Source organism: Hemitrygon akajei, chromosome 2 (assembly GCF_048418815.1).
Source record: "Hemitrygon akajei chromosome 2, sHemAka1.3, whole genome shotgun sequence".
Lineage (NCBI taxonomy): Eukaryota > Metazoa > Chordata > Chondrichthyes > Myliobatiformes > Dasyatidae > Hemitrygon > Hemitrygon akajei.
The window spans coordinates 834,009-855,573 of NC_133125.1; the positions used below are offsets into that span (position 1 = coordinate 834,009).

The window sequence follows — 21,565 nt, forward strand, 5'->3', positions numbered from 1 at the left end:
AGCCATGTCTCTGTGATCCCAACTATATCATATTCATTAATTACTGTCTGCACATTCAATTCATCCACCTTGTTACGAATGCTCCTCGCATTGACACACAAAGCCTTCAGGCTTGTTTTTACAACACTCTTAGCCCTTATACAATTATGTTGAACAGTGGCCCTTTTTGCTTTTTGCTCTGGATTTGCCTGCCTGCCACTTTTACTTTTCACCTTACTACTTTTTGCTTCTACCCTCATTTTACACCTCTCTGTCTCTCTGCACTTGTTCCCATCCCCCGCCACATTAGTTTAAATCCTCCTGAACGCTTCCCCCAGGACATTGGTTCCAGTCCAGCCCAGGTGCAGACCGTCCTGTTTATACCAGTCCCACCTCCCCCAAAACTGGTTCCAATGCCCCAGAAATTTGAATCCCTCCCCCTGGCACCATTTTTCAAGCCACGTATTCATCTGAAATATCCTCCTATTTCTACTCTGACTAGCACGTGGCACTGGTAGTAATCCAGAGATTATTACCTTTGTGGTCCTACTTTTTAGTTTATCTCCTAACTCCCTAAATTTACCTAGTAGTGCCTCATCCCATATTTTACCCATATCATTGGTACCTATGTGCACCACGACCACTGGCTGTTCACCCTCTCACTCCAGAATGTCCTGCAGCCGCTCAGCCGCTCCCTTGACCCTTGCACCAGGGAGACAACATACCATCCTGGAGTCTCGTCTGCGGCTGCAGAAATGCCTATCTATTCCCCTTACAATCAAATCCCCTATCACTATAGCTCTCCCACTCCTTTTCCTTCCCTCCTGTGCTGCAGAGCCACCCATGGTGCCATGAACTCGGCTGCTGCTGCCTTCCCCTGATGAGACATCTCCCCCAACAGTATCCAAAACAGTATATCTGTTTAGGAGGGAGATGACCTCAGGGGACTCCTGCACTACCTGCCTACTGCTACGCTGTCTAGTGGCCACCCCTTCCCTTTCTACCTGTGTAGCCTTTACCTGCGGTGTGGCCAACTCACTGAATGTGATATTCACGACTTTCGCAGCATCTCAGATGCTCCAGTATGAATCCAATCGCAGCTCCAGATGCTCAATGCGGTCTGCCAGAAGCTGCAGTTAGACACACTTCCTGCACACATAGTCATCAGGGACAGTGGAAGTATCCCTGATTTCCCATATGTGGCAGGATGAACAAACCACGGGGCCGATCTCAGCTGCCTTGACCTACCCAATACGTTGCCTCAACCTTTGAAACTTTCTCCTTTTAAAGGAACTTACCCGACCTTACCTCACTTGGAGTGAAGATTGTCCTCAGCCTCTGTTCACCGAAGCCTCTCAAGACAAAGCCTTCCTACTCTGTCCCCCTCCACTCCGTCGCCCGCTCCGTCTAACTGTTCTCTTTAAATACTTCCGCTGCCTCACGGTCTGACTTACACGTGCTTGCGCAGTCGTGCCCCAGTTAAATTGTTGAAGAAAATGACCAACTTCCACAAACTGTTCTCTTTAAATACTCCCACTGCCTCATGGTCCGACTTACACGTGCTTGCGCAGTCATGCCCCCGTTAAACTGCCGACGAAAAACATCACCTTTCCTTTTAGTAACACTTTTTAATCGTTTTGGAACTGAGGATACTAATTGTAGTAGATTTGTAATTGGAAATTTTGTCCATTCTTGCTTGATATAAGACTTCAGCTGCTCAACAGCCCGTGGTCTCCGTTGTCTGATTCTCCTCTTCATGATGCGCCATACATTTTCAATAGGAGATAGATCTGGACTGGCAGCAGGCCAGTCAAGTACACGCACTCTTTGTCTACAAACCCACGCTGTTGTAGCCCGTGCAGAATGTGGTCTGGCATTGTCCTGCTGAAATAAGCATGGACGTCCCGGGAAGAGACGTCGCCTTGATGGCAACATATGTCTCTCTAAAATCCTAATATACACCTCTGAGTCAATGGTACCTTCACATACATGCAATTCACCCATGCCGTGTGCACTGATGCACTCCCATACCATCACAGATGCTGGCTTTTGCACCTTTCGCTGATAACAATCAGGATGGTAATTTTCATCTTTGGCACGGAGAACTCGACGCCCGTTTTTTCCGAAAACTAGCTGAAATGTGGACTCATCTGACCACAGCACACAGTTCCACAATCTTTCAGTCCATCTGAGATGAGCTCAGGCCCAGAGAACTCGCCGGCGTTTCTGCATAGAGTTGATGTATGGCTTCCTCCTTGCATAATACAGTTTCAAGTTGCATTTCTGGATGCAGCGACGGACTGTGTTAAGTGACAATGGTTTTCCGAAGTACTCCTGAGCCCAGGTGGCTATAATTGTCACAGTAGCATGACGGTTTCTTAGGCAGTGCCGCCTGAGGGCTCGAAGATCACGCGCATTCAACAGTGGTTTCTGACCTTGCCCTTTACGCACTGAGATGTCTCTGAATTCTCTGAATCTTTTCACAATATTATGTACTGTAGATGTTGAAAGACCTAAATTCTCTGCAATCTTGTGTTGGGAAATGATCCTTTTGAACTGACTAACAATTCTCTCATGAATTTTGGCACAAAGGGGTGAGCCACAACCCATCCTTGCTTGCAAAGACTGAGCCTTTGATGGATGCTACTTTTATACCCAGTCATGATACCTCACCTGCTACCAATTAGCCTGCTTAATGTGGAGTCTACCAAACCGGTGTTACTTGAATATTCTGTACACTTTTCAATCTTATTTTAACTCTGTCCCAACTTTTGTTGAGTGTGTTGCAGCCATCAAATTCTAAATTTGTATATATTTACAAAATACAATTAAGTTGGTCAGTAAAACTATTGAAAATCTTTTCTTTGTACTTTTGTCAGTTAAATAAAGGTTCACGTGAACTAACATATCACAGATTTTTGTTTTTATTGCATTTTGGAAGATATCCCAACTTTTCTGGAAATGGGGTTTGTAGTTTTTTTTCAACTTTTGTAAGCTTTTCTTTTCTTCTTGACTAGATTTTCAACAGCCTTTGTACACCATGGTTCCTGTACCCTACCATCCTTTCCCTGTCTCATTGGAACGCCTATGCAGAACACCTTGCAAATATCCCCTGAACATTTGCCACATTTCTGCCATACATTTTCCCAAGAACATCTGCTCCCAATTTAAACTTCCAAGTTCCTGCCTGATAACTTCAAATATTTCCCCTTACTCCAATTAAATATCTTCCTAACTTGTCTGCTCCTATGCGTCGCCAATGCTATGGTAAAGGAGATAGAATTGTGATCTTGCATAGATTGGGTGAATCAAGTTGGTCAAGACAGTCTTGAGGACTCCATAGATGCATCCATGATGGTTTTCTTTAACAGCATGTTACTGAACCTACAAGGGAACATGCTATCCCAGATCTGGTCCTGTGCAATGAGACAGGTAAAATTTGTGATCTTGTAGTTAGGGATCCTCTTGGAAAGAGTGATCACAGTATGACTGAATTTCTCATACAAATGGAGGGTGCAGTAGTTCAATTGAAAACAAGTGTATTGTGCCTAAACAATGGAGACATCAATGGCTTGAGGGAGGACTTAGTTAGTGCACACAGCAATACACAGGCAATATTGTGGGACAGTTCAAGAACACAGGCAATATTGTGGGACAGTTCAAGAACAGTAGAAGACTTTCAAAGAGATTTTTCATGGTGCTCAACAAAAGTAGATTCCAGTTAATAGCAAAGACAGTACGGGTGGGGAGAACCAGCCTTGGATAACTAAGGAAATAAAAGAAGGCATCAAACTAAAAGCTCATACATTCAAAGTCACCAAAAGTAGTGGGAAACTGGAAGATTGGGAAAATTTTAAAAGCAACAAAAGACCACTAAGCGAGCAATACAGAAAGGGAAGCTAGATTATGAAAATAAACTAGCACAAAATACAACAATGGATAGCAAGTTTTTATAACTATATAAAACAGAAAAGGGTGGTTGAAGTGAATATAGGTCCCTTGGAGGACAAGAAGGGGGAATTGATACTGGGTACTGAGGAAATGGCTGAGGCTTTGAATGGCTATTTTGTGTCAGTCTTCACTGTGGAGGACACATCAAACACGCCAAAGAGAGATACTATGGATGTGATGGGAGCAAGGAACTCGATACATTAGCCATCACTAAAGAAGTAATGCTGAGCAAACTTGTGAGTCTAAAGATAAACAAGTCCCCTAGTCTTGATGGAATATATCCAAGGTACTGAAAGAAATGGCAGATGTTATAGTAGAGGCTTTGGAGATGATTTACCAAAATTCCCTGGAGTCTGGGCAGGTCCCAACAGATTGATTGACAGCAAATGTCACACCACTGTTCAAAAAAAGGATGTAGGAAAAAGGCTATAGGCCAGTTAGTTTAACATCTGCAGTTGGGAAAATGCTTGAAGCTATCATTAAAGAAGAAATAGCAAGGCATCTGGAAAGAAATGGACCATCAGGCAGGTCCCGTTTGATAAACTTACTGGAGTTCTTTGAGAATATAATAAGCACAGTGGATAGAGGGGAACAGATGGACATTATTTACTTGGATTTCCACAAGGCATTCAATAATGAGCCACATAAAAGTCTTATCCATAAGATAAGAATGCAGAGTTGGGTGTGACGGATGAGCAAGGATTGAGGGTTAGTTAACTGAGGAACTGAGGATAGATACACATGTATATATAAAATTATTTTGAACCTGTAACCTCCAGCAAAAAGAATAACTGGGACTGAACATGAATTTTTGAACTGAAGTAAACTCTGTCTTCAGCAGTTAAAAAATAATTGGCTTATATGGTTCCCTTTTAATTGGCAGAGAGACATTGACAATTTGATAAATATATATTGTACCCTTGCTTGAGTAAGGACTCTCTGATAAGGACTGGACAGTATAATGAAGCCTTGAGTTAGTGAATGCTTTTCTTTAAGTAATTAAGTTTTGCACTAACAGACTTGATGGCGTATCAGTTCTAGTAGCAGCTTGCAACAGTAATGTATGGGACTTACCGTAGATTCCGGATTTTAAGCCGCTACTTTTTTCCCACATTTTGAACAGCTTTGAACTCTGCAGCTAATACATTATTTTTTTCATGCCGCCAAAAACATTTTGCCTCGTAACAGTAGACCAATAAAATTGATGAGTAGTTCACAGAGGTCCAATGAAATTGTATGATAAATCAAGCGCACTTTCACAATTAAATTATTGTAAATCAGTCATTTGTACTCACCCTCATCAACATGGAAAACACTCGAAGAAAAGCATTGTGCTGCCTATTTAGTTTATAATATTTTCGCTTAGTAATTCATTTTCTAGTTAAAGTTAGAACTGTTTTAACTATATTTGTTTTCTGTACTACATCGCGGGATGCTATGACATCACACCCGGTTTCGCCGCGTCTTGTGGGATACCGGTTTGCGATAAACGGGACGGCGGGGGGGAGCGGCGGAGCGGCTTTGGATCTGAGCGAACGCTGCTTTTAAGTTAAAGGCGATCAATAACTTTTCCTGGTAGGCTGCAGTATATATATTTTTTACCAGTCGTTAGGAGATATTGGAATGTTGTCCAGTAAAAAAGTATACGCAACGTATATTTAAAAGTAGCCACGTTACAGGCACGGTTCGAAAAAAAGCATTTGCAATATGTATTTGTTTATGTTACCATATGGATTTAATTAAAAGTTAAAAAATCCTCACGTGTAATATCTTTCTGTGTAAATATCTCATATTACAACGTGGGACACCTGCGGCCGAAAATCCGGTGCGGCCTGTACAAGTAAAAAATTGATTTTATTTCTAAAATTAGAGCCAGCGGCTTTTAATCAGGTGCGCTCTGTAGTCCGGAATCTACAGTACTATGTATAAATATACCGCTGTAACCTAACTGAAGGAATCCATTTTGTCAGATGGTGGCAGCACTGACATGCCTTCCCTCTGACAACTGGGTCTCAAACTTTCCTGCAGGAGAGTGCGCAATAAACTGTGGTGACGAGAAGAAGCTGGTCTCCCGAGTTTTATTCAAATTCAACTTTAACAAACAGAAAGCAGAGAGTTGGGACACATGGGTGTTACTCTGGTTGGCAATTGGTGGTGAGTGGTGTGCCTCGGGCTAGTGCTGGGCCCATAACTGTTCACAATCTACATTAACAATCTGGAAGAGGGGGCTGAGTGCAATCCATCTAAGTTTGCTGATGATACTAAATTGAGTGGAAAAGCAAATTGTCCTCCAAGGGACCTATATTCACTTCAGCCACCCTCTTCTGTTTTACAGAGTGTCTGCAGGGAGATACAGTTAGATTAAGTGAGTGGGCAAGCATCTGGCAGATGGAGTACAATGTTGGTAAATGCAAGATCATCCACTATGCAAGAAAAAATGAAAGAGTCATATAACCATATAATTACAACAAGGACACAGGCCATCTCGGCCCTTCTAGTCCGTGCCGAACGCTTACACTCACCTAGTCCCACCGATCTGCACTCGGCCCATAACCCTCCATTCCTTTCCTGTCCATATAACTATCCAAATTTTTTTTTTTTAAAAAGACAAAATCGAACCTGCCTCTACCACTTCTACTGGAAGCTCATTCCACACAGCTACCACTCTCTGAGTAAAGGAATTCCCCCTCATGTTACCCCTAAACTTTTGCCCCCTAACTCTCAACTCATGTTCTCTTGTTTGAATCTCCCCTACTTTCAATGGAAAAAGCCTGTCAACGTCAACTCTATCAAGTCTCCCCTCAACCTTCAACACTCCTAAGAATAAAGACCTAACTTGTTCAACCTTTCTCTGTACTTAGGTGCTGAAACCCAGGTAACATTCTAGTAAATCTCCACTGTACTCTCTCTATTTTGTTGACATCTTTCCTATAATTCGGTGACCAGAACTGTACACAATACTCCAAATTAGGCCTCACCAATGCCTTGTACACTTTTAACATTACATCCCAACTCCTATATTCAATGCTCTGATTTATAAAGGCCAGCATACCAAAAGCTTTCTTCAACACCCTATCCACATGAGATTCCACCTTCAAGGAGCTATGCACCATTATTCCTAGATCACTCTGTTCTACTGCATTCCTCAATGCCCTACCATTTACCATGTATGTCCTAGTTTGATTATTCCTACCAAAATGTAGCACCTCACACTTATAATCTTCACTTATTATTTAAATGGTAAAAAAAATAGCAGCATGCTGCTGTGCAGAGGGACTTGGGAGTGCTTGTGCATGAATCACAAAAGGTTGGTGTGCAGCTGCACAGGCTATCAAGAAGGTAAACGGAATGTTAGAAACATAGAAACATACAAAAACTACAGCACAAAGCTGTGCCGAACATGTCCTTACCATAGAAATTACCTAGGGTTACCCAAAGCCCTCTATTTTTCTGAGTTCCATGTACCTGTCCAGGAGTCTCTTAAAAGGCCCTATCATAACTGCCTCCAGCACCGTCACAGGCAGACCATTTCACACACTCACCACACGATGGGTAAAAAATCTTACCCCTGACATCTCTGTACTGACTTACAAGCACCTTAAAACTGTGCCCTCTCGTAATAGCTATTTCAGTCCTGGCAAAAAGCCTTTGACTATCCACACGATCAGTACCTCTCATCATCTTATACACCTCTCTATCAGGTCACCTCTCATCCTCTGTCAAAAAGGCCGAGTTTACTCAGCCTATTCTCATAAGGCATGCTCCCCAATCCAGGCAACATCCTTGTAAATCTCCCCTGCACCCTTTCTATGATTTCCTAATCCTTCCTATAGTGAAGCAACCAGAACTAGCACAGCACTCCAGGTGGGATCTGATCAGGGTCCTATACAGCTGCAACATTACCTCTCAGCTCCTGAACTCAATCCCACGATTGATGAAGGCCAATGCACCGTATGCCTTCTTAACCACAGAGTCAACCTGCGCAGCAGCTTCGATTGTCCTAAGGACTCAGGCCCCAAGATCCCTTTGATCCTCCATACTGCCAAGAGTTTTACCATTAACACTATATTCTACCATCATATTTGACCTACCAAAATGAACCACCTCACACTTATCTGGGTTGAACTCCATCTTGCCACTTCTCAGCCCAGTTTTATATCCTATCAATGTCCTGCTGTAACCTCTAACAGCCCTCCACACTATCTACACCTCCAACCTTTGTGTCATCAGCAAATTTACTAACCCATCCCTCCACTTCCTCATTCAGGTCATTTATAAAAATCATGAAGAGCAGGGGTCCCAGAACAGATCCCCAAGGCACACCAAAGGTGACTCGTCTAAAACCACTCTTTGCCTTCTGTGGGCAAGCCAATTCTGGATCCACAAAGCAATGTCCTCTTGAATCACAAGCCTCCTTACTTTCTTAATAAGCTTTGTATGGGGTACCTTATCAAATGCCTTGCTGAAGTCCATATACACTGCATCTACTGCTCTATCTTCAATGTGTTTAGTCACATCCTCAAAAAATTCAATCAGGCTCGTAAGGCACGACCTGTCTTTGACAAAGCCATGCTGACTCTTCCTAATCATATTATGCTTCTCGAAATGTTCATAAATCCTGCCTCTCAGGATCTTCTCCATCAACTTACCAACCACTGAAATAAGACTCACTGGTCTATAAATTCCTGGGCTATCTCTACTCCATTTCTTGAATAATGGAACAACATCCGCAAACCTCCAATCCTCCGGAACCTCTCCCGTCCCCATTGATGATGCAAAGATCATAACCAGAGGCTCAGCAATCTCCTCCCTTGCCTCCCACAGTAGCCTGGGGTACATCACACCCGGTCCCGGTCACCTATCCAACAATGCTTTCCAAAAGCTCAAGCACAACCTCTTTCTTAATATCTACAAGCTCAAGCTTTTCAGTCCATTGGAAGTCATCCCTACAATCGCCAAGATCCTCTTCTGTAGTGAATACTGAAGCAAAGTATTCAGTAAGTACTTCTGCTATCTCCTCCAGTTCCAAAGACAATTTTCCACTGTCACACTTGATTGGTCTTATTCTCTCACGTCTTATCCTCATGCTCTTCACATACTTGTAGAATGCCTTGGGGTTTTCCTGTCTTCCAAGACCTTCTCATGGCCCTTTCTGGCTTTCCTAATTTCATTCTTAAACTCCTTCCTGTTAGCCTTATAATCTTCCAGATCTCTATCATTACCTAGTTTTTTGAACCTTTCGTAAGCTTTTCTTCTTGACTAGATTTATACAACAGCTTTTGTATACCACGTTTCTTGTACCTTACCATCCTTTCCGTCTCATTTGAACGAACCTATGCAGAACCCCACACAAATATCCTCTGAACATTTGCCACATTTCTTCCAGACATTTCCAAGAACATCAGTTCTAAATTTTGCTTCCTAGTTCCTGCCTGATAGCTTCATATTTCCCCATACTACAATTAAACATTTTCCTAACTTGTCTGTTCCTATCCCTCTCCAATGTTATGGTAAAGGAAGTAGAATAGTGATTGGTATCTCCAAAATGCTCTCCCACCGAGAGATCCGACACCTTGACCAGGTTCATTTCCCATTACCAGATCAAGTGCAGCCTCTCCTCTTGTAGGCTTATCTACACATTGTGTCAAGAAACCTTTCTGAACACATCTGACAAACTCCACCCCATCTAAACCCCTTGCTCTAGTGACATGTCAATCGACATTTGGAAAATTAAAATCTCCCACCACTATAATTCTGTAATTATTACACCTTTCCAGAATCTGTCTCCCTATCTGCTCCTCAGTGTCCTTGGTACTATTGAGCGGTCTACAAAAAACATCGAGTAATTGGCCCCTTCCTGTTTCTAACTTCCACCCACAGAGACTCAGTAGACAATCCCTCCATGTCTTCCTCCTTTTCTGCAGCTGTGACACTATCTCTGATCAGCAGTGTCACACCCCCACCTCTTTTCCTCCCTCCCTGCCTTTTCTGAAAGATCTAAAGCCTGGCACTCGAAGAAACCATTTCTGCCCCTGAGCCATCCAAGTCTCTGTAATAGCCACAACTTCATAGCTCCACGTACTGATCCATGCCCTAAGCTCATCTGCTTTGTTCACAACACTCCTTGCATTAAATAGACACATCTCAAACCATCAGTCTGAGTGCATCCCTTCTTTATTATCTGTCCTCCCTCTCGCACTATCTACAAGCTTTCTTTATTTGTGAGCTAACTGCCTCTTCCTCCATCTCTTCAGTTCGGTTCCCACCCCCCAGCAACTCTAGTTTAAACTCTCCCCAAAAGTCTCAGCAAAATTCTCTGCCAGAATATCGGTCCCCTTCGGATTCAAGTGCAACCTGTCCTTTTTGTACAGGTCACCCCGCCCCAAAAGGGGTCCCACTGATCCAGAAATCTGAACCCCTGCCCCCGATCCAATCTCTCAGCCACGTATATATCCTCCACTTCACTCTATTCCTCTGATCACTGTCGCGTGGCACAGACAGTAACCCCGAGATTACTACCCTTGAGGTCCTGCTTCTCAACTTCCTTCCTAACTCCCTGTAGTCTGTTTTCAGGACCTTCTTCTTATGACGTTGGTACCAATATGCATCTCAACCTTTGGCTGTTCACTTCCCCACTTCGGGATATTGTGGACACGATTATAAACATCCCGGACCCTGGCACCTGGGAGGCAAACAACCATCCATGTTTCTTTCCTGCGTCCACAGAATCGCCTGTCTGACCCCCTAACTATAGAGTCCCCTATTACTGCTGCCTTCCTTTCCCCACCCTTCTGAGCCAATGACCAGACTCTGTGCCAGAGGCGCAGCCACTGCTGCTTCCCCCAGGTACGCCATCTCCCCCAATAGTACTCAAACAGGAGTACTTATTGTTAAGGGGGACAGCCACTGAGGTACTCTCGAGTATCTGGCCCTTGCCCTTCCCTACTCTGACTGTTACACACTTATCTGTTTCCCAAGGCCCCAGTGTGACTTGACTATAATTCCTCTCTATCACCTCCTCACTTCTTCAGACCAGATGAAGGTCATCGAGCTGCAGCTCTAGTTCCTTAATGCGGTCCCTAAGGAGCTGCAGCTCAACACAGCTGTCACAGATGTGGCCTTCTGGGAGACTGGGAGTCTCCCAGACTTCCCACATCTGATACCCAGTACTGAACACCAGCCTCACAGACATACTTGTTTCTATTCTTCACAGATAACCTACCTCGCCTCACCCGTTATCATCGAAGCCCTCCTACTCTGTCTACCTCTACTCAGGCGCCCGCTCTATAAAGCTGTCTTCTTTTTATACTCTTCCCGCCAATCTAACTCACTGATGTCCACACGAGATGTACGTAAAGGTTAGAAACAGAGTGCTTAAGAATTATAAAGCCAGAAAATAACTCAAGAAGGGAATAAGGAAAGCCAGGAAGAGCCATGAAAAGTTATTCACAGGTAGGATTAAAGAGAGTCGCAAGGCATTCTATACATACATCAGGAGCAAGAAGATAAACATTTACTTGGATACAGAGGAAGTAGGTGAGGTCCTTAATGAGTACTTTACATCAGTATTAATCAAGGAAAAGGATGTGGAGGTAAAGGAGCTCAGTACAGAAAGTATTAATATTGTACTTTGAAGTAAAGTAGGAGACAGTGTTCGGTCTCTTAAAAGAGCATTAAGATAGATAAGGTCCCAGGTCCTTATGGGATAAACAGTAGGTTATCAAGAGAGGCAAGAAAAGAAATTGCTGGGGTTTTACCTGTGGCTAGAGAGGACACAAAGTTATTAGTCAAAGTTGCAGAGGACTAGCAAGTAGCTAATTATTCAAGAAGGGAATCACAGATAATCCTGAAAACTATAGACTAGTGATTCTCACAATAGTAGAGAAGGTACCAGAGAGAATTCTTCAGGATAGGATTAATGAACATTTGGAACACCATGACTAAATTAAGGAGAATAAACATGGCTTTTTGCAGGCAAGTCGTGTCTTACAAACTTGATTGAATTTTTGAAAAGGGTGATTGAAGTTAAGAGCTATGGATGTAGAGTCCATGGATTTTAGTAAGCAGTTTGACAAGGTCCCTAATGGGAAGTTTATCCAGAAGATTAAATACATGGGATCAATGGTGAACTGGCTTGCACGTAGAAGAGAGGGTAGTGGTCGCAGGACACATTCTAGCTGGAGGTTTGTGACTAGTGGTGTTCTGCAGAACCTATATTCAGACTGCAGCTGTGTGTGATGTATATTAATGACCTGGATGAAAATGTAGAGGGATGGATAGCAAGTTTGCAATTTACACAAAGATTGGTGCTGTGGGTAGCGTAGATGACTGGCAAAGAATACAGCATGATACAGATCAGATGCAGATATGGGCAGAGAAATGGCAGATGGAGTATAACCTGGTCAAATGTGAAGTGCTGTACCTTGGTGGGTCAAATGTAAAGAGAGTACATAGTTAAGGGCATAACCCTCTCACCAGGTCTCATCTATAAACTTGGCTCTTTACTTAACTCTGCTAACAGCCATGTGACTCACCAGTGAGAATGCCACCTTTCATAAATATACATCCAGGGTCTGTTTGATTTGAGGTTCAATCAAAAAGGAAAGTTAGGATGTTCCAATTAAGGAACATAGGTCTTAGAGAATGCTGTGTAAATAAGACCCATACACAGTTATCGGTAGCCCAGAAATGACAGATCGTACATAAGCATAAAATTATATTTACTAAATTTTCAAAGGCCCATTACAGTTAAACCAATCCAATGTGCACATAGATGTTGGACCTCATTTCTGGAGTAGTCCCGAAATGCCCTCTCACCACATCTCTTGGTGACCTGACCAATCAGGAAACTATTAACTCCAATTTAAATATACTCAGACTTGGCATCCACCGCATTTTGTGGCAGAGCATTCCAGCTTCACTACTCTCTCGCACAAAAAGTCCTCCTTACCTCTATTCTAAAAGGACGCCCCTCAATTTTGAGGCTGTACCACCTATCTCTGGACACCCCCACCATAGGAAACATTCTCTCCAAATCCATCTTATCTAGTCCTCCCCGCAGGTTTCAGTGAGATCCCCCTCCCCCCCTGCATTCTTCTAAATTCCAGTGAGTACAGGCCCAAAGCTCCCAACCACTCCTCATATATTAACCCCTTTATTCCCAGAATCACACTCATGAATCTTCTGTGGGCTCTCTCCAATGAGAACACATCCTTTCTGAGATATAGGGCCCAAAACTGTTCACAATACTCCAAGTGAGGCCTGACTAATGTCTTATAAAGCTTCAGTGTTATCTCCTTGTTTTTATATTTCTATTCCCCTTGAAATAAATGCCAACATTGCATTTGCCTTCTTTACCACAGACTCAACCTGTAAATGAACTTTCTGGGAGTCTTGCAAGAGAACTGCAAAGTCCCTCTGCACCTCTGATGTTTGAACCTTCTCCCCATTTAGATAATAGTCTGCACTATTGTTCCTATTACCAAATGCATTACTGTACATTTCCCAACACTATTCCATTTGCCACTATTTTACTCATTCTTCTAATCTGTCAAAGTCCTGCTGCAATTGCATTGCTTCCTCAGCACGACCGACTCCACCTATCTTCATATCATCTGCAAACTTTGCCACAAAGCTATCAATTCCATTATCCAAATCACTAACAATGTGAAAAATAGTGGTCTCAATATTGACTCCTGAGGAAATTAGACCATTAGTCACTGACAACCAACCAGAAAAGGCCCCCTTTATTCCCACTTGCTGCCTCCTGCCTGTCAGCCATTTCTCTATCCATGCCAGTATTTTTCCTGCAGTGCCAAAGGATTTTATCTTTAAGCAGTCTCATGTGAGTCACTTATCAAATGTCTTCTGAAAATCTAAGTAAATGACATCCACTGCCTCTGCTTTGTCCACCGTTTGTTAATTCCTTGAAGAACTTGTCAAGCAACATTTCCCTTTACAGAAACATGCTGACTTTGACTTATCAGTATTCTGCTGAGTACCTCAAAACCTCATCCTTTAATAATAGACTCCAACACTTTCCCAACCACTGAATTTAGGTTAACTGGCCTATAATTTCATTTCTTTTGCCTCCCCTCCCCCCAAAGAGTGAAGTGGCATTTGCAATTTTCCAGTACTCTAGCTCCATGCCAGAATCAAGTGATTCTAGAAAAATCATGATCAATTCATTTTGGAGGGAACACAGTTAGGTGATGCAGAAGTGCTTAAGTGATGAAAATTCAAGAAAAAAATCAACTTACTGGGAAGTCCCCATGGAAATGTGAATGGTAGGAACCAACTTACACCAAATGGAGTCAGGCTTCCCACTATTAAAATTGCTAAATAGTGAGACACACACCAAGCTTCCTCTAGGCATTAATCCATACTGACGTTGTAATACACTACCAAAATACACAGCAGTTTAAGAGTAAATGCTTTTCCTTTTTACCCAGAATGGGAATTGAAATTAAAGTGGCAAATCCCCTCACATTGAGTAGGCTAAACAAAAAAATACAAAAAACACAGAACAAACTCAGGTCATGTAGCATCTATAGAAAAAAAAGTAAACAGTCAGCCTTTCTGGCCGGGAATGGGGAAGATAGCTGAATTTAAAAAAAGGAGGTGGGGGTTGGGGGAGGCTTGCTGGAAGGTGAAGCCAGGTAGATGGGAAAGGTCAAGGGTTGCAGAAGAAAGAATCTGATAGAGAGGAGAGTGAACCATAGGAGAAAGGGAAGGAGGTGGGACTTAAGGGGCAGGAGTGAAAAGGCATGAGGCCAGAGTTGGGGGAGGATTTGTTGACAAGGAGAAATCAATGTTCATGCCATCAGGTTGGAGGGTATTCAGACGAAATATAAAGTTGCTCCTCCAACCTGAGGGTGGTCTTATTATGGCACAAGAGGAAACCATGGATCGACACATCAGAAGACGCCAGAAGGGAAGAAGGCGCAGCCACCCGGAGGGCCCCCACCCCCTCGCAGACCCTCCAGGACCCGCCACAGGAAAAGGAGGAGTCCATGGAGAAGGGGAGAGGCGCAGTGGAGGAAGGCTAAAGCGTTGTGGGCAAACGGAAGAAAGCCCAGAAAGCACCAGCCAACCGTGAGAGGGTGGAGCAGGAGAACGGAAAGAGAAGGGCAGGGGACCACACAGCCTCTGGTAACCTGTCCACTTCAAAAGAGGAAAGAGTTGGGGGAAGCCAGCAGCAGTCCCGGCAGAGGAAGCGGCGGACAAAGCCAGCAGAGGGGAGAGAGAGTGAAGAAAATCTGCTGGCCACCCCCCAAGTACAAGCACAGGAGGCAGAGACCACCAGAGACCCCCAGCTCCGGGAACCCAGGAGCGGAGCCACGTCTGGCGCCCCGCAGCCTGAAGGGGCAGCAGGCCTGGGAGACAGCAAGCCCCCAGGCAAAGAACCAGTACTGCCACACCCAGGGGAGGATGACTTGCAGTTCCTGAGCCCACAGAATGTGAAGGACTTCACAAAGGTGGTGGGCATGATGACACAGGGCTGCGGAGGTAAGGACTGTGTGCTGTTGCAATAAAGAACTGTAAACCATGGCGGGCATTTCATTGGCATCTATTAATATGCAGCTTGAGTACTGGGCGATGCGTCAGCATGCTCCAGTACTTGGACACGGTAAAGGCTGACGTGACCTTCCTCCAGGAGTGCGGACTGCCACACCTCCGCAACTAATGGAGGTGGTCACGTTGGTGGACCTGGGGTTTGTTGGTGTGGTCGGTGGGCAACGACTGTCGTGCTTCCGGCCTGGGGATTCTGCTATGGGGAGGCAACTTCTCAATCACCAAAATCAAAGAGGTGGTTGCGGGGCGCCTCCTGGTAGCAGACGTCAAATACCGGGGCACTCCACTCCGGCTGATCAACGTGTACGCCTCCCCCGTGCGGAGCGAGTGGCTGGCCGTCATCAAGCAGCTCCCACCGCTGCTGGTGACATCCCGGCCGGTCGTTCTGGCCGGAGACTTTAACTGCACCATTGATGCAGCTGGACGATCCGGCAGCGCCGACTGCAGGCTGGACAGTACCTCCAGACTCCTGATGGAAACGGTAAAGACAGCCAAGCTGTGCGATGCCTTTGGCACCCCCACAGGTTTAGCGGAGCTGCAAGCCACCAGGACACAACCGGACGGCTCAGCCCGCTCCCGGATCAACTTCCTCTTCCTATCAGTCCCTCACGGTCAGATCCACCGACGTCACACTGGTGTTCTTCTCTGACCACTGCCTCCTGCGAGCCACCTGTCACCTACAGGAGGACCGGAAGGCAGGTAGGGGGACGTGGAAGCTGAACGTCAAGCTGCTGACCCCAGAGAACATCGAGGAACTAGAGAAGGAGTACACGGGTTGGAGAACCTTGAAAGCCTTCTTTGATTCCTGGTTCACTGGTGAGAAGCCACCAAGGAGAACATCAAGAGGTTCTTCATCCGCAAGGGTATCCAGAAAGCAAGACAAGGGCAGAGGGAACTGCATAAACTCCAGACAGAGTTGCAGCTACTCCTCCTTCTGCAGTCGAGGGGGGTGGATGTCAGGGAGGAACTGCAGGAGGTGAAGGGCCGGCAAGCCCAGCACTTTGCCGCCGAATCCTCCAAGATTATCTTGGTCCGAACCCTGGAGCAGGACGAGACGTGCCCATGATTCTTCTTCCAAAAGGTGCACAGGTTGTGATCCACAACCTTAAGGAAGAGGACAGTTCAGTCACGTCCTCGCAGACAGACATACTGAGGATCTGCAGGTCCTTCTAAGCCGGTCTGTACAGAGAAAAGGCCACAGACTCCACAGCCTCCTGTCGTCTATCACGCAGGTCTTAGAAGACGGCAAGCAGGACAGTCTGGAGCAGCCACTGACCCTGGACAAGCTGACTGGCTCCATCCGTTCCTTTGAGTCGGGTAAGACTCCCAGAAGCGACAGCTTACCAGTCGAGTTGTATTCAGCTCTGTAGAACCGGATGGGCCCTGACCTGCTGGAAGTGTACAACGCTATGCTCCTGGCAGGCAGCATGTCAGAATCCATGAGGAAAGACATCATCACCCTCATCTACAAGATCCTGTCCAAGGTTATCGCCAACAGGGTCAAGTCTGCACTGCAGCAGGTGATCCATCCGGACCAAACCTGTGTGGGCAGGAAGATCTCAGACACCCTCACGCTGCTGAAGGACACCATCGCCTACGTGCAGGATGGGGGGGGTGGATGCCTGCCTGGTCAGCTTGGACCAGGAGAAAGCCTTCAACAGGATATTGCACACGTACATGGCGGATGTACTCTCCAAAATGGGATTTGGGGAGGGAATCCGGAATTGGATCAAACTGCTCTACACAGACATCTGTAGTGCAATCCAGGTCAATGGGTGGGAAACAGACAGCTTCCCCATCAGGTCTGGAGTCAGGCAGGGCTGTGTGTGCTGCACAGAACCCTTTGCCAAAGCCATCAGGAGGAATGGGGGCATAAGAGGGGTGACGCTGCCAGGCAGTGGAGAGACCCAAGTCAAAACCTCCCTGTACATGGACAACGTCACCGTCTTCTGCTCTGATCCGAGGTCAGCTTGCAGGCTAATCAGCATCTGCGAACAGTTTGAGCAGGCGTCAGGGGCGAGGGTCAACCGCACGAAGAGTGAAGCCATGCTCTTCGGCAACTGGCCCGACCAATCCAGTGTCCCCTTCACCTCAGGTCTGATCACGTGAAGGTGTTGGGGATCTGGTTTGGAGGGGCCCAGGCGTGCAACAGGAACCGGCAGGAGTGGACTGCCAAGGTCAAAAAGAAACTGGGACTGTGGGGAGGGCACTCCCTATCGATAGCGGGCAAGAACCTGGTCATCAGGTGTGAGGTGCTCTCAGGGCTGCTGTACTTGACGCAGGTGTGGCCAGTCCCCCGCTCCTTCAGCTCGGAAATCACCCGAGCCGTCTTCAGATTCGTCTGGGGATCCAAGATGGAGCGGGACAGACGGACCACCATGCACAAGTCCCTGGACAACGGGGGCAAAAACGTCCCCAATGTCGCCCTCACCCTGATGGCCAGCTTTGTGTGTGGCTGCATCAGGTTGTGTGTGGATGCCAGGTACTTAGACACCAAGTACCACTATGTGCCCAGGTTCTACCTGTTGCCCTGGCTACGAAGGATGGGTCTGGCCCCTTTACCACACAACACCCTGTCAGCTGGTCGTTGCCGCCATACCTGTCCTTCGTCAAGAAGTTCTTTCAGGTCAATGCCTTTGACCACAGGGCTATCAGGCAGTGGTCAGCACGTAAGGTCCTACAGGCACTGAAGGAGAAGGACGTGACGGACACAGTCGGGTGGTTCCCTGAGCAGACCGTCCAGTTTATCTGGCAAAATGCCTCATCGCCAGACCTCACCAACAGGCCCCAAGACCTCGCCTGGCTGGCGGTGAGAGGGGCCCTCCCAGTCCGATCCTCCTGTACGCCCGGAACATCGTCTCCACACCCCTCTGCCCATGGACTGCAGTGAGGAGGAGTCGGTGACCCACTTGTTTGCACACTGTGGGTTCGCCGAGAAGGTGTGGAGGAGGATGGAAGGGACAGTGTTGAGGTTCATCCCCAGCAGCTGCGTAACAGAGGACTCTCTGATCTACGGGCTGTTCCCGGGGACGCACACCGAGACCAACATCTGGTGCTGCTGGCAGATCATCAACTCGGTGAAAGACACTCTTTGGTCGGCCCAAAACTTAATGGTCTACCAGCACATGGAGATGTCTGTGGGGGAATGCTGCCGACTGGCACATTCTCGGCTGCAGGAGTTCGTGCTGAGGGACGCACTCAAACTTGGTGCAGCCAATGGCCTGGTGGAGAAGGGCCACAATCTAGGGTTCTCCCCCCACGGAAGTTGAGGGGTAGTGGGGCGGGGTGTATACCCCTGAACAAGTGTATGTAAATATGGAATAACAAGAGTGCCACGTGGGTGGCAAAAGTGTGGGAATGTAAAGACTGTAATGGAAACATTTGTAAAGGACTGAGAGTCATTGAATGGTTTATTGTACATAATTTTATTTTTGAATAAAGTATATTTTGATTTAAAAAATCAGAATGGGAATTGAAATTAAGACATTTGGCAGACGAAGCAAAGGAGCTCAACGAAGTGGTCCTCAAATTTATGATGTCTCACAAATGTAAAGGAGGCTGCATTGGGAGCACTGAGCACCGGACACAATAGAGGACCTCAACAGATTCACAGGTGAAGTGCTGCCTTGCCTGGAAGGACTGTAGGCCGCTGAATAGAAGTGAGGAGGAAGTGAATGGTCAGATGTAGCACTTAGTTCACTTGTAGGGATAAATACCTGAAGGGATATTAATGGGGAGGGACAAATGGTCAAGGGAATGCACAGGGGAGGTAAAGATTATGTTCAGTGATAGGAAACAAATTAGAGCATGGACTGCTAGAAACTAGAATACAAATTTAGTTTATTTGGTAAAGGAGCAACTTTATGGTACAAGGACATTACCTAATTCTAAGAACCACAGAGGCATCATTGACATCATGTTAGCCCAAGAATTTTAGAACTAATGAACTTTGAACTTCCCTAGCCTACAGCAAACCGAGGAGGGACAATAAATCTACTTAATCCCTGGCCTGCTGAGTTCCTCCAGCAATTTTGTGTTTGTTAAAGGACAATAATGGTATTTTGCCGCATCGATGAACAATAAAATTGGCATTGGTTTATTGGTCACGTGTACTGATCTACAATGAAAATATTTTGTGCGCCATCCAGATAGATTATGCCATACACAAGTACATCCAGGTAATAAATAAGAGGATTGAAACGCTGCCGTATGATAACCGTAAACCTAAACTCGACAAACCCCACCTCCACGCATGGACACAGACCAAGCTGGAGGCACCAGCAGCCGCCCATCGCTGGGAACCGGACGCGGGCCAGGCAGCGCGAGTTCGGATGCCCGGGCCCAGCCGAGATGTGACTGCGGCTCCCTCCAAGCCCGGGCCGAGACAACTCCACAACCTTGGGACTAGGCCACTGAGCCACCTCAAGGCTGCTCCGGGCCTAGGCCTGTGACTGCGGCCCACACATCCTCGGACCGCTCGCGGTTCCCTCTCCCCTGCGCATGGTGCCGATTCTTTTTACCTTTGTCGTCACGGCTATCAGCCGCCATCGATACCCTGTGCTGAGGCGGGCCCCTGCCCGGTAGGTCCCGCCTGGGTCCTCGTTGCTGTCCGCTGGGTGAGGTACGGAATCTCAGGCTGGGGTACAGCCGGGCAGGTTCAGCACCACTTAATCAGTGGAGCGGAATCCTGTACCACACTGGAAGTGGCAGCCAGTCCAGATGACCGTTCGCCCCTCACAAAATGGCGACGCCGAGCAAAGCGGCCGCCCTGGTCCCACAATCTGCGTCACAATGTACGCCATCGTGACGTCACAGAGCGCGCCGTCCCGGCCCCGCCCCATCAACACTGGGGTGCTCGGTCGGGTGGCAGGAATGCACAGTCCACCTCATCTCGTTACCTGTCCATTTCCCTCCCGACTTCCTGTTCAACCATCTGCAGAATCTATTGTGTCACAAACAGCCTGATGTTGCAAATTGCTGAGGAAAGCAACATATCGATTACATTATTTATTATTATTTTGTAACTTGCCCTTTACTGTGCCTATTGTCTTGTTTATTAATTATTGTACTGTCTTGCACTGTTTTGTGCACTTTATCTAGTTCCGTGTAGATCTGAATTTTAATGTAGTTTTGTTTCATGTAGTACCATGGCCCTGGAGGAACGTTGTTTCATTTTTACTGTGTACTGTACCAGCAGTTATGGTTGAAATGACAATAAAAGCGACTTGAGCTACAAAGAAGGCACCACAGCCGTTATGTTTCATGAGGAGTTTGAGGAGATTTGGTATATCACCATTTTCTATGGTTGTACCGTAGAAAGTATTCTAACTGGCTGCTTCATGGTCTGGTATGGGGGGAGGGCACCACATAGGATCTAAATAAGCTGCAGAGTTGTAAATTTAGAGAGCTCCGTCACGAGCACTAGCCTCAGTAGCATCCAGGACATCTTCAAGGAGCGATGCCCCAAAAAAGGCATCGAGCATCATAAGGACCCTCCAGCGCCTAGGACAAGCCCTCTAATGATTGCTGTCACTAAGGAAAAGCTATAGAAGCCTGGAGGCACAGACTCAATCATTCAGGAACAGCTTCTTCCCTTCTGCAATCCGATCTTTGATGCGCATTTGTGAGGGAATTTAGAGGATTAATGATAATTTGAGACTGCTGAATGTTCTAGTAGAAATGAACAGAAAATATCAATATGATAAAAGGGAATGTGGAAAAATAAGTATTACTAAAACATACCAGCAAGACAACGAGCTAATTACTAACCACCCTCCCTCAGCTGCAGGGCTTGTTGTGAAAAACTACTTTTATTCAGTCTCACAAATGCTTGGAGTGTTACACCTGTTTACCTTATCAGGAAACCTCGATTTGAACTCTGTAGCTGTTTGTACGGTTGGAGTCTAGGAGATTGGCCTTGTGGAGGTTCTTTTGAGCAGGTAAAAATAAAATATCGGTAGGAGACGATTGATTCAGGTAGCGGGATCCCACTTGGGACCTTGTTTAGACAATTTAATAAATGGGAAGAAGTGGACAAGCAACACCAAACAACTAAAGTGAA

General features: G+C 46.0%; 1 protein-coding gene across 2 annotated transcripts in view; it reads right to left on the reverse strand.

Moving 5' to 3' along the window:
• The window catches only part of ythdc1 (YTH N6-methyladenosine RNA binding protein C1), a 93,561-nt gene extending 73,270 nt beyond the window's left edge, over nt 1–20,291 (reverse strand). For both annotated transcript variants that reach the window (XM_073066026.1, XM_073066018.1), the window contains exon 1: nt 20,025–20,291. In XM_073066026.1, coding sequence (XP_072922127.1) covers nt 20,025–20,052 — 28 coding nt within the window. In that variant the 5' untranslated portion in view covers nt 20,053–20,291. The remainder of the gene's footprint in view (nt 1–20,024) is intronic.
• Between the last annotated feature and the right edge of the window lie 1,274 nt (nt 20,292–21,565).